Source organism: Corvus hawaiiensis, chromosome 11, assembly GCF_020740725.1.
Source record: "Corvus hawaiiensis isolate bCorHaw1 chromosome 11, bCorHaw1.pri.cur, whole genome shotgun sequence".
NCBI classification, from domain to species: domain Eukaryota; kingdom Metazoa; phylum Chordata; class Aves; order Passeriformes; family Corvidae; genus Corvus; species Corvus hawaiiensis.
Genome location: NC_063223.1, coordinates 12,383,041 through 12,396,035, shown reverse-complemented (window position 1 = coordinate 12,396,035; position 12,995 = coordinate 12,383,041). Strand labels below are relative to the sequence as shown.

General features: G+C 41.1%; 1 protein-coding gene across 1 annotated transcript; it reads left to right on the top strand.

The window, feature by feature from the left end:
* Nucleotides 1-1,148: 1,148 nt before the first annotated feature.
* Nucleotides 1,149-12,508, top strand: CCDC174 (coiled-coil domain containing 174). Its single transcript, XM_048316094.1, has 11 exons — nucleotides 1,149-1,252; nucleotides 2,674-2,778; nucleotides 3,696-3,796; nucleotides 4,690-4,748; nucleotides 5,677-5,857; nucleotides 7,338-7,433; nucleotides 8,308-8,444; nucleotides 8,837-8,931; nucleotides 9,179-9,326; nucleotides 10,125-10,259; nucleotides 11,289-12,508. The coding sequence occupies exons 1-11, from the start codon at nucleotides 1,211-1,213 to the stop codon at nucleotides 12,365-12,367; spliced, it is 2,178 nt and encodes a 725-aa protein (XP_048172051.1). The 5' UTR covers nucleotides 1,149-1,210; the 3' UTR covers nucleotides 12,368-12,508.
* Nucleotides 12,509-12,995: the final 487 nt, after the last annotated feature.

Genomic DNA, 12,995 nt, shown 5'->3' with positions numbered 1-12,995 from the left:
GTCTCACATCTGTGGCACTCACTTATCAACTAAGGCAGGAGAGAGAGTTTTAGTTTTGGTTGGTTGGTTTGGGTTGGGGTTTTTTTTCCTGGTTGTGATTGGGGTTTTTTTGGTGTGGTTTGTTTTTTGGTTGATTTTTGTTTGGTGTTTTTGTTGGGTTTTTTTTCTGTTGATGATACCAAACCCCTCAAGTTTTGAGGCTCTCAAGGTTTTGATAGGGGGTTGAGTAGAACTTTGCAATTTTTTTTAGGTGTTAATCAGTAGCTATAGCTGGACAGTTATGATTAAGCAATTGCATTGTGAGCATCATATGTTTGGCTAATCTGTTGTTTTAAGGAAAAGAGAAGACATTCCCCAAATTAATGGGCTGTCTGGATGAGAGGCACCAGGAGTGAAGTCGGAACTGGTGCAGAGCACTGGTACAGAGCAGTACCTGGGGAAAGGTATTCCTGGCAGGAGGAGATCATGACAACTCATTGACCAGACTCAAACGGAGGGAAGAACTGTGCCTGCAGACTAATTAGCAGGAGAAGCATGAGACAGAACTAGCAAATAGGGGGTTGAGTAATTTGTAACCAAAGAATGCTGATGCCTTTGTTTATTAAGACGTATAAATAGTGTGAAGTTTTGATGATCAGTGAGTTAACCTTCCGTGGGTCACTACCCAGCTCCCACTTTGCACAAATGAGAATAAAAAATAAGAATACCTGGCCTCAGTGTGTGACTTGGCACTGGCATCAGGTAATGAGGCCATATTCGGGTTTACATTGATGCCAAGTTTGAACCATGGACTTCTTCATTGAGCCCCACCCCAGCTCTGGGCCAGCTGCAATGCTGTCAGTTTCTGGCCACAGCGCAGAGCACCCCGGCTCTGTCACCGCAGCAGCAGCTCCAGCCCCGCGGCCGCACGAGGATACTTCCAGTAGGACCCCTGAAGGATTTTACTCGCACCTGCCATAAACGCTCGTTTTCACCCTCAGTTTGAGCACAAGGATTACCCAAGCCCAGGAAAGCCCCAGCCGGGAGAGCTCCGCCTCCACCGAATCACACCAGGCCGAGCCCCCCATGACCTCCCCTGACCTCCCCAACATGGCGGCACGGAGAGCCCGCCCGCCCTTACCAGCACTGTCGCGATAGCTCCGCGCTTCCGCCGCGCTTTACGGCAAGGCCGCACGGCGGGGAAGGCGGTGGTGGCGGGGCCGGTCCCGCCATGGACCGGAGGAAGAAGCCGCTGGACGTGGCCGCGTCCTCGGTGAGTGACTGAACGGGGAAAGGCAAAATGAACCCCTCCGCCTCCCCAGGAGGGCCAGTGGGGCTGTGAGGTGTGCTCAGCCGCGGGGCTCCCGCGGGCGCGGGGGGCCTGGCTGGCGCAGGCCGGGCGGCTCCACCCGGGGATGCGCTGGTGCCACCGCTTGCAGGGAAAACAACACACCTGGGAAGTGCTGGCGTTCTGTCTCCTCGCCTTAACCCCACTGCACTGTGCAGCCATTGCAGCAAATGCTGGACTAAAGGGCTGTGGTAACGCCCTGTGTCGCATATCGGGTCTGTGAGTTTCGGGCCTGGGATTTTGTCCCCTCACCTTCCTGACCAGGCACACGCCCTGCACTCCAAACCCGAGCCTGCCAGGCCTGGATGTGCCCGCAGTCGTGATGTAATGATAAAATCAGGGCATAACAGGGAAAAGGGTTTTTACTTGGAAGCAGGAGGTCTATGCTGTGGCAGAATAACTTCCCACCCTTAGGGATGGTGAGGTGCTGCCCTTCTCTGCTCTCCAGGACGCTCACGAGAGATGCTGCCAAACACTTCAGATGAAGAGTTATGTAAATAGTTAATGTATGTTAATACCTAACCATGAAATATTTTACGCTGAATTTTTGGATGATCGCTCTAAGCAGAAGAGAAAACGGGTGATTTTTACAACACTGCACTTCGTTGTCCCAGGGACTTGAAAAACAAATGCTTTAGTGCTTGAGACAAATATTAATACCAAAGTCTTCCACTTTCCTGATTTCATGTACATCTGTGAATTTTGTCTTCTATAGGACTTGCAAGAAAAGAGGTGCAATATCCTCTTCCAGACTAGTTTTGTACTTCTGAGATAACACCCCTGCTGATGTTTCTTAATGGAAGCTGGGATGGACCTTGGTCACAGATGGCAATGCTACTCATATATTTATATAAAAAGAAGAAGAAAGAAAATCTAAAACTTTAAAACAGTACATAAGGCAGTGGGAAACAATATATATTTTATGATAGCAAACTTTTATCAACTCTTTTCTGAGACAGGATTTTATTAATTATCTAATGGTTAAAAGTTCCCTTTTCATATTCAGTAGTGTTTTTCATTATTCCTTCTCTGTTTGTCATTGGGAGGCTGGTAAAATCTAGATGGAACTATGCCTCTCTTATTATGTAGCAAAGGATCAAGGATATCTTTGGGGATTGTTTTAATCCCTAATCATAATTTGCATTCTATGTTTTTTTAGTTTGTTTGCTGTAAAGGGTGATCTTGGTGATCAGATCAAGGCTTCAAAGTTCCACATAAAAATGCAATCAAATGCTGCTGTAACTGTAAATGGCAGATTGTTTTCCTAGAGATACAGTTATTTATTGCAGCAACTGATGTATGTGCATGTGATCTGTTATTTATGCGTTGTTTTGCTGGTGATGTAGCTGGTAGATCTCAAAGCCGAACTCTTCCGAAAGCAAGAGGAATTCAAGAAAGAAAAGCTATTGAAAGATGCTGGCGTCTTTGCAAAGCCCAGAACCTCTAATAAGGTAGAAGTAATCTTCCATTGTTGTTTTTATCATTTCTTCTTAAAGTAAGGAAGTTAAAATTCAAATCTAAATAATAGTAAATACTCAGAGTTGTGTTACTAGTCAAATATAAAATGTACATGATGAGCATGTTCTTTAAAGTTCGTTTCCAGGTGAGATTCCTGTGCACAGCAGAAAGCTTAGTCTTGTGCTTATACCCATCTAAATCCGCACTTAATCTTCATTCCCCAAGGATCCACACCTTTCCATTATAGGAAAATATTTTTTAGAGGATTTCGTATGATGCTGCAGGATGGAGGATGAGAGATTCTTCCAGAGTCACTGAACTTCCTTGATAAATGCTCTGCTATCTGTTTGTGGGGTACAGTAATGAATACACAATTATCAGTCCTGTTTTGCTCTTTACTGCCCTTTGGGTTTTGTTCATTCTGTAGCTTTCCAGAAGCAGAATGTGCTGTTCCTGCCATATTTGAAGCACATGCAGCATTTATAGTGTTATGCTGCAAACAGGCCAACTGACTGTATTTTTTATTTTAAATGGAGGTAATAGAGAATAGAAACAATTTGTAGCTTTGTTATTACGTATTTAATCAGCAAGATTGTATGATTGGGTTTTTTTAACCTTAGCATCTTTGCCAAAATAGATTTTGTCTGATTTCTGAGTGCCTTTGGGTTTTTTAGCTTCTCAGGCTGTCCTTAACTATGGCACCATCCTGCAGCCTGTGTTAATTTAGGACATACCTGCTGTATCCTACAGCACAGGAATAGTCTCAAGTCAAATGTGTTTAAGATGTTATTAACAAAGTCTTTCATGATTGATTTGCAACGTTTGCATTATGGAGTTGACTTTTTTTTTAAATGATACCATTTCAATATTTTCATTTATTTGTTTGTTGTTACAAAATTGTCCTCTGCAGAAACCAAGTATCTGGACCAAACAGAACACGGGAGTTGTGAATCGAGCTGCGAAAGATGTTGAGCAGAAGGCAGAAGAGCAGGATATATTGGATAAATCAAGGTAGCTCTCGGGCTCTCTAAGAAAGGAGTGCTTTGGAGAATTTGTTTTTTGGTGTTTAGAAAAGCACAGAAAGAAGTTATCCACATTTTTGGACTAGCAGTTCTCATTAGACCAACCATTAAGACCAGCATCAATTCCATACTTTTGACCAGTAGTGTACAAACTACATCTCAGCAGTCTCATGCTCTTATACCCTCACATTATCACAGTTGTCTAAATGTGTCAGGTTACTGATTTTTTTCTAAAAGTCATGTTTAGAATTAGCAGCCATTGCAGCGACATGTTAGAATTCTGTAGCAAAGTGTTTCTTGGGCTTGACAGAAAATTACTCACTTTTTTCAAGAATTACCTCGTTTTCTAAATGAGTTGGTTGTACAAAAAGATATGTTGAAAATGCCATTTATAAACCATTTGCTGTTCTTCTCTAAGCAGTTCACTGCTCTTTGAAATTCCAGGAATTAGCTAAGGTTTTCTCTTCAGTTTCTAAGATTAACTGTAACTTTATGTTATCTCTTTTTTTTTCTGGTAAAACTGTCTTTCAGTATCTGATATCTGCAAATAATGGTTTAGCTTCCAGTATTTACCTGACAGACCATAGTACTTAGATAAAGGTGGAATTCTTGTAACATCATGTTTCTGCCTACTTGACAAATTACATTTAAGATTAAATTTGTTACTTCACTAAAATTATTTTCAGTATAAATGGAAAAGAGTGTATATTCAGAGATGCTAGTGAAGGTTCAAAACCAAAGCCAGGCATAAGTCAGCGTCTAATAAACATCTCAAGCACTCCCAGTGTTTTCCTGTTCCATTTATCTAAGGCTAAATTGGTCACTTTAAACTGTGCTTGGAATTGGTGGGATTGCAAGGTTAATTTTTTTTTTCTTTTTCAGGAAGAAGCTTGAAGAGAAAGCAAAGTTGTATGAGAAAATGACAAAAGGAGACTTCCCAGGTAAACAATACTGTTCAAAAATGAGTATTTATAGATGTATAAATTCTTGGACTTTTTATACAAAGTGATGGACATGGTTTATTCCACTTTGAAAAGGAGGAAAAAATACATTTACTAGAGAAAATAAAATTACTTTTGAAGGGCAGCCTGACCAAGTAAAGCACTAGGGACTTGTTTCACTCATTTATTAAGTGGGTGGACTATATTCTGATTTTTCAATACAGTATCTCAGAAAAACAAAAATAATTTGTCCTCCATTGTGCAATCTTTGGATTGCATTTCTGATGCTCTGTCCTGCATTCTAATTGTTGGACCTTTATGAGGAGAAGAGGATCAGGAGGAGTCTGGCTGGTCCATATGTGAATGCCAGTCATGCAGCTAATAGGGTTAGAGAATGCTAATCTCTCCTTTTCTTCTCTCATACATTCAGTCCCTTGCAAAAAGTAATTATTAAAATTAAAATTATTAAATGTCCTTGCATTTAATCTGTTTTCTTTACCAGTGTCCATCTTTGTCCACATGACCCCACGCACCTTCCTCTACTTTCCTAAAAAGTGCCCTCATGAATGCTTAGCTCCTGCCAACACACCAAATGTTAAGCATCAAAAAAGTATTTGAGCTGTTACACGATAATCCTTTGCTTCTGAAATAGTTAATGAGCAGAGAATGTTTTGCTGCAAAGAATGCAGCCTTTTCTGTACTGCACACAATGCCCTGAAACTTCGATTCAGAAATAGATGTTACCAGTGTGGAGCCAGTTGATAGCTCCGGGTTTGTTTGGCACTGAATGAGATTTAAGTACTCCCCAATAGTGTGGTCAAGGGCATCACTGGCAGCTGAAAAGCTGATTGTAGCTGTTTGGTATTGATTTTGTGCTTAGTTCTCTTCTTTTCATGGCTGTTCTCTAAGAATCGATTTTCTGCCTTAGATGAAGAAACTGAGGATTTGTACCTGGTGGATTTCACTCAGAAGATCATAGACAAACAGCACGAAGTACAGGAGCTGCATCAGAGTGAAGCTGCTGGGAAGACTTCAGAAAGAGACACAGATGAGGAGGAAACTCAGCCTGAAGCAGACATTCCACCACCAGAGGACCCAGATGAGGAATGGTTGGTGCTACTGATTGGGCTCAGCCATCCTGGCCACTCTTGTTCTTGAGAATGGCATGAGAAAATCCTTTTCCAAAATGTGTGAAGTGGCACCTTTGTTTTTCTTTTTTGTTAATACTACACATTGACAGGGAGGTGTTGATAGTCTTTCATTTCTGCTATAAAGACAGTCCTCCATGTCAGTTTCCACATAGGTAACACTGCAACAGAATCTACATCCAGGATCTTGAGAAATTGCACTCAGGGCAATGTACTATAGGGGAGACAACTTAACATCCTCTTATTTTCTTGCATAGTTTATATGAGTAATCATCACAGTATTGGAACAATTTTATGCTTTGATATGCTGAATTGAAACGTATTTCAGCAAAACTTGGGGATGTTATGGTATTCATATTCCCTTCTTTTATTGTGAGTGACTTAAAAATGAGCAGTCATTTCACTGTACGGCCTTCTCTTAAAGGAGAGAAACTCTGGTTGGAATAAGAACACGATTTTCAGCATTTTTTCCACTGTTTGTTGCAGCACAGCAAATAGTCTCTGACAATTTTCTGTGTCATTCCAAGTAACCTCTAGTTTTTCATCTGAGACATTAGGAATAATTATGAAACCAGTCCTGACTAAACATTTTCCTTGCCCATTTGTTTAAAATGCTTATGGAACAAGTGATTTTACTTCTGGTAATCAGTTCAAACCAGCAGTAACCAATACAAAACTTTCTTCGAATAGTAAACTGTAGATTTGCTTACAAACTATGTGAAAGACTTACTAAATGCACAGATCTTTAAAAGTTTGGGGGTTGGGAGCTAGATTGCCAGTCATACTTTTTCAGATGTAATATTCTTTAGAATGGGATAATTGAGGCAGCTTGGTGCTAAAGAACTTTCTACATTACAGGACAATAAGTGTAGCTCTTAACAGCTTTTTCAACAACTGTAAATCAGGTGTTCAGTATTATAAAGAGTTGAATAAGAAGCACAATAGCTTAAGAGGAACATTTTGCTTATGTTTTAGTCAGCCTTTTTTATGCCAATTGAATGCACACTATCAGTCTGTTCTGAATGGCCTTTAGACAAATAATTGAAATATATTGTAGCAATTTCATATCCACAAGAAGTCAATGTGGCGTCATTATCTTCACCATGGGAAGCAAGCAGTAGGCTGAGTTCTGTTTTGTTGTGAAAATGACATGACATTGTTACTCTTGAACATTTTTTACACCATTTCATTTCCCAGGCTAATAGAAGTTTCAAAGGGAGATTGAATAAATGTCTGATAGAACTGTCATTATGTCCCATTCAGAACTGTCCTCTAAATCTGGGAGTGTGTTAAGTGAAAAGCAGGAGCAGCTGTCACACACAGATAGACTGAGAGGTGACAAATGCTCTTTGCAAAGGGTCCTGCTTCTGTCTTCTGGTTAAGACTTCTGTCAATCTGCAGGTAGAAGTTTTGCATCACATTTCTTTTTCTTTCATTACAGGGTTGATTATGTTGATTTCTTGGGCCGATCTAGACGCTGTATGAAGAAGGATTTGCCAAGTCTACTTAAAATGGATCAGGAACTTCAAGGGAAAAGGTGTGGTTTCTCTAATGGAGCTGCATGTTCCTCTCAGTATTTAACATATATTTTTTTAATGAGAAGGAAGAGAGGCTGTGCTTTGGCACCCCATTCTCAATCCAGAGTTGATGTTACTGCTTTCTCTAGATTTGCATGGTTTGCAGAGAAAGGTTTTAATAAATTGATGTAACAATCTCAGATATTTCTTGCATCTTTGAAAACTGGGGTCCTTGTATGGAAGTTGTATTTCATTCCATAAAATGCCAGGAAAGCGATTTCTGGTTCTGTTTAACCTGGAAAATGATGATAGTCTTTTAGCAATTCCAAATTCCTCATGATGTTCAAAGTGAATTTGTTAGACCTCCATTTGTTTGGTTTCATTCTTCTGTTTAACAGCCGTTCAACAGCTCTTCTTTTAAAATTACTTCCTTATTAATGTTTGGGTATTAATATTTAAATATTAATATTTTGCATGGATCTCATGGGTAAATGCCTAGCTTTTTGTGACTTCAAATACCTTTCACTTTCTTATGTTAAATCTGAAATGTTCCTATACATGATTGCTAGAATCCCCATAGATGCCAATAACTGATTATTTCATCTCCCATTCTGTGATTTGATAATTATTTATTTCATAAAGCTTCTGCAAAAGGATATGATTTTATTTGTCTTTTAATAACACGGTCTACCAGTACATTGAGTTAGAGGTAGCTTTGTATTTCTGTCTTGACCATGTACCATAGCCATGAACATTGTATCACTAAGTAGTGTCTGCAATGATCTGTGTTTTGTGAAAACTGCAGTAGTGGATCAGACCCAATCATACTTGCCCTGTTTGGTACTGCAAAACTGGTAAACTCTGCTCTGTAATCCCTATTTTTTCTTTAATTAGACAAGAAACTGATGGGAATACTCTGTTATCTGAAGACATGAGAAGAGAATTTCAGAGGCAGCAGTGGGAAAAGGAAGAAGAAGAAGCCCTCAGAAAACCCATGGGACCCATACATTATGAGGACATTCGAGAAAATGGTACACTACAATGCTTTATATCACTTAACCTTTGTATCACCAGAGAACAGTTGTAGAGGGAGCAAGAGAAAGTTACTTCCTGTGCCTGTATGGCAAAGTGTAGGTATGTGTTAAGGCACGTGTGTAATAATTATTGAAAGTCACCGGTACATAAGTCTAGATTTATTTTTTCTTCAAATTATATTTTTCTCAAATATTTCTCTACCTCCTCCTGTGTTCTCCTTCAGGAAGCTTCACTTCATGTATCATCTCAAACAAGCCTTTTTTAGCCATCTAAAACTAATGCAGTGTTGGGAATAATTCCATGCCTGAAAGCACAGTGCCTGGAGCCTGTAGTTATTGTCAATTATAAACTGAATGTAACTTAAACCTATTGTTTTTCTCCTTTTCAGAGGCCAGGCAGCTCGGTGTTGGTTACTTTGCCTTTTCTCGGGACCAGGAACTCAGGCATAAACAACGGGCAACCCTGGATATGCTGAGGGAGCAGGTATGAGAGTAAAGAGCAGACTGGGCTATGAGGGCAGTTGTGGTTTCAGTGGTTACTGTCTTTTGATTTGTTGTTTAAGTGCTGTATTAGGTGATACCTGCAACTGACTCCAAAGAAATCTGGCTTCTTGTTTGCTGTTGAAATCTGTTACTTGATTAGGATTGCTTGTAGTTGTTTTGTGAAGGAAAATATGTACTCATTTATAATAATGAAGGAAGATTAATACAAGTTTTTCTTTGCTGTTAAGACACTTGATCAGAGAAATAAACGTGAACAGCTGAAGGAGAAGAGGAAGGCAGCTCTAGATGCAAGGCTGTCCAAACTTCGAGCACGGAAGATTAAAAAGTTAAGGGAAGCTGGATTAGAGGAAGAGGCAGAAAAACTGGAGAATAGAGGTATGATCTGCTGCCTTTTTAAGTTAATTACTTGCTATTTCACCTTGTTCTTGATCTATGGACAGACAGATTCTAATTTATATTTGTTTAGACATTCAATATTGGTATTCCGTTTTTTATATATAAAATTAGCATAACTGTTAGGATAGTGAGAGTTGATGTAATGGTGTGTAGATATAAAATCATGCCAGAAATAGCTCAGTAATGCAGGTAGAAATATGGTATGTAGATTGTAGCCTTTTTTTGATTCACACCTGACAGCAGGAATTACATGGGTTAATTATGCAGACTGAGGTTAGAGCTGCTGATATTGTACTGGCTTTTTCTTCTATTCAGATGAGATAGAATAAGAAGCAGTAACAAGTCAATTTTGATACCATACAATATACACTGTAACAGTTTCAGTGCAGTCAGTAAATTGGAGATACAGCTGACTCTAGGACTTAGGATAATGAATTTGAATTCTAATCCTGTCTCTGTGCTGTCTCCCTTATGACACTGATAGTCAGCTTGTACTGTCTGTCTCCCACTGTAAAATGTATCTAATATTTCACTGTGTCAGAATTCCATGCAAGTGATTACGTGTGAAGTGTTCTGGAAGTGAAGAACAGCACTGTGCTGCTGTTCACTGTTACAGTTGTTCAGAAGAATAAGAATGCAAATTGTTTTCTCCAGTAAATGAAATAGAGATACTGTTCTTACTGGAGATGGAAATAAATGTTCTTATTTTTACCTGTGAGGTTCACATAGATTCTGTTCCGTAACTGACAACCTCTACTATCTCTTCCTGTAACACAGAGGTGAAAGGTCCTGCCGAGGAACCAGAACCTCCAAGAGTTACTGCAGCAAGTAGGAAGGTAGAGGTTGTCATCCAGGAGAGGAGAGATACAAAGCCTGGAGTGCCTTATGTCCGAGAGTGGGATAAGGGCAAAGGTAAGGAAATGTAGATTCAGGAACGTTGTTGGGAAAGAGAGTGCACGCTGCTACTTTCATTTCTGTTTTGTGACAGAGTATGGTAAGACTGAAATCCTTTTTGCCTTGGTACTGATGACTCTCCAGTGTCTAGGGCAGCGACTGACAAGGATGCCTTAGTGCCAGTAGCTGCTATAATGTCCCCATAATATTTTCTTCTTTATGAGTTATTGCATTTCTGGATGATCCAGACAGGTTGACAGAATGACAAATTCTGTAGTTCATAAGATGTACAGTGTGATCTTTTCTTGATATATTCCTGTGGTTTGTGCTACCTGATAGCAGGATGTATCACACAAACAGGTACAGCACAAGACTAAAACAGGATGCAAGAAGAGACCACTTCAATGCCTGTGTCCCATTTTGAAGCATCTTCCTTGTCACAAAGTGGTGGCTGTCTTGTAGGTCCTTCCCAAACCCATTGACTCATTTTGCACTATTAATCTAAGGTCATGCACATTCTTCTAGTCTGATGCCTGACTTCTAAGTAAAAGCAAACAAGGAATAGGCAAAGCACATAAATGCTCACCTTCTTTAGTACTATAACAGCATTATTCCTCTTCTGTGCAATACTGGTATTTCCAGATTCTTCTTACTTTTCACTGTCTTTATGTTCCATTAATGAACATCACTGTGAGGGGAAACTTCATGGTTCCATTAAAACCCCAAACTTTCAGATCCTATCTCTTACATCTTTATTCTGCCCAACACTTTTTTTCCTACCTCTGGGAACACCCGGGCAGCACTGCAGCAAATACTACATTCAGCAGAGGACAGCTTACTCTAAAATGCAGAGGGAACTAACTGTGGTTCACTGAAGGAATCTGCACTAGATTCTTGCATTTCCATGTATCATGAGGTGGAAAAGGAACTTCAGGTGGCTTTACAGAGTTGCATCTTCTGTGTTTACCAGTTTGTTTTCCCTCCTGTCTGACTGACCTTCAGACCATGAAATCTATGCTAAATCTACCATTTTCCTGTTTCTAACAGAACTGATGTTTGGACAATGGGAAAAGAAACAGGAAGAACTTAGAGATGAGCGAGACCCGGAATTTGCACCACCTTCTGATTACTTTTTGGGACAAAAGAAAGATGATTATTACCGAAGTCAGAATTTGAACAGTTCTGAAACCTCCTCTGAAAAACTGGAAACGGAGAGAGCACAGAACCAACAGAGGCCATCGGGGCAGGGCAGCGGCAGCAGCGCTGGAGATGTGCCACCGTCAGCACAGGCTTCCAACAGCAACGTTCCAGATCAGCCAGTGTCGGCAGAGCCCAGTGGCCCTGACACTCAGGGGGTGTCATCAGCAGAGGATGACAGCAGTGATGACGAGGACATGCTACCACCAGCACAGGCTTATGGCTACAGTGCCCAAGGTGTGCCACCACCACTGCGGGGCTACGGCTACAGCGCCCGGGGCGTCCCACCACCCATGCCAGCCTATGGCTACGGTGCTCCTGAGGTGCCATTCCCAGTGCAGGCTTACGGCTATGGAGCACCAGGAATGGTGCCACCAATGCACGGGTACGGCTACGGCACTCCCGAGATGCCCTTTGCAATGCAGGCTTATGGCTACGGCACCCAGGATATGCCACCGGAAATGCAGCCCTGTGGATGCAGCACCCAGGGTGTGCCACCAGGAATGCAGCCCTGTGGATGCAGCACCCAGGATATGCCACCAGGAATGCAGACCTGTGGATGCAGCACCCAGGGTGTGCCTCCAGGAGTGCAGACCTGTGGGTGCAGTGCCCAGGAAGTGCCACCAACAACACAGGTCTGTGACCTCAGCAGCCAAGATGTGCCACCAGGAATACTCACTTGTGGATGCAGCAGCCAAGATGTTCCACCAGGAACACACACCTGTGGCTGCAGCACCCAAGAGATGCCACCAGGAACAGACGCCTGTGGCAGCAGCACCCAGGATGTGCCACCAGGAACACAGGCCAGTGGCTGTAGCACTCAGGATGTGGCACCTCCAGTGCAGACTGACAGCGGTGACACTTCAAATCAGGAACCACTTTACCAAAGTTTAGATGATATGCTCTCTTATTATAGACAAGTGACTTGAACTGAGCAAAAAGATAAGCAAAAACCATGATCTAAAGAACTGAAATATAATTAATTATCTGCTCAGCAGAATATTATTTTCCCACATATGGGAAAAATAAGTTTCTGTAAGTAGATCAAAATAAATCTCCTGGACACTTAAGCTGTTTTATGTCACAGCTATATTTTACCCTGTTGGGTTTTTTTATTCTTACCTCTTTACTAAGATTTAACTCTGACACTTACACCTGAACTTAAGGCTATATTAATTACTTGCTTTCCTTTAGTCGGTTGCTCCCAGCTAGCTTCTAGTTTGGAGGTACTACAAGTTCAGTGACAACCATAGAAACAGTATGGAAATGGTAGGTCCTCTGCTGCCAAATACAGAATGATTTTGTTCCTTACTTAATCTCCTGCCTTTTGGAAGTGCAGAATATTATCTAGTGAAAAGTGGTGGTTCACATGGCCTCTGCATTCCTGAGGTCCATATACATATAGCTCATAATTCTGTGCAGCATTTTAGAGTGGAGACATTGCAGAAATCAATAAATAATGATGGGTAGGCTAAAAATAAACATGTCAGTGAAGCAGAAGCCTTGACACCTGAAATTACTGGCTTACTGGTTTAGAAAATCCTCTCATAATTCTCC

Bases quoted from the DNA above. Each gene is read 5' to 3' on its own strand.
- CCDC174 (XM_048316094.1), top strand. From the start codon at position 1,211: ATGGACCGGAGGAAGAAGCCGCTGGACGTGGCCGCGTCCTCG. The intron at 7,434-8,307 runs GTGTGGTTTCTC...TTCTTTAATTAG, and splicing joins CAGGAACTTCAAGGGAAAAG to ACAAGAAACTGATGGGAATA. The intron at 8,932-9,178 runs GTATGAGAGTAA...TTTGCTGTTAAG, and splicing joins TGGATATGCTGAGGGAGCAG to ACACTTGATCAGAGAAATAA.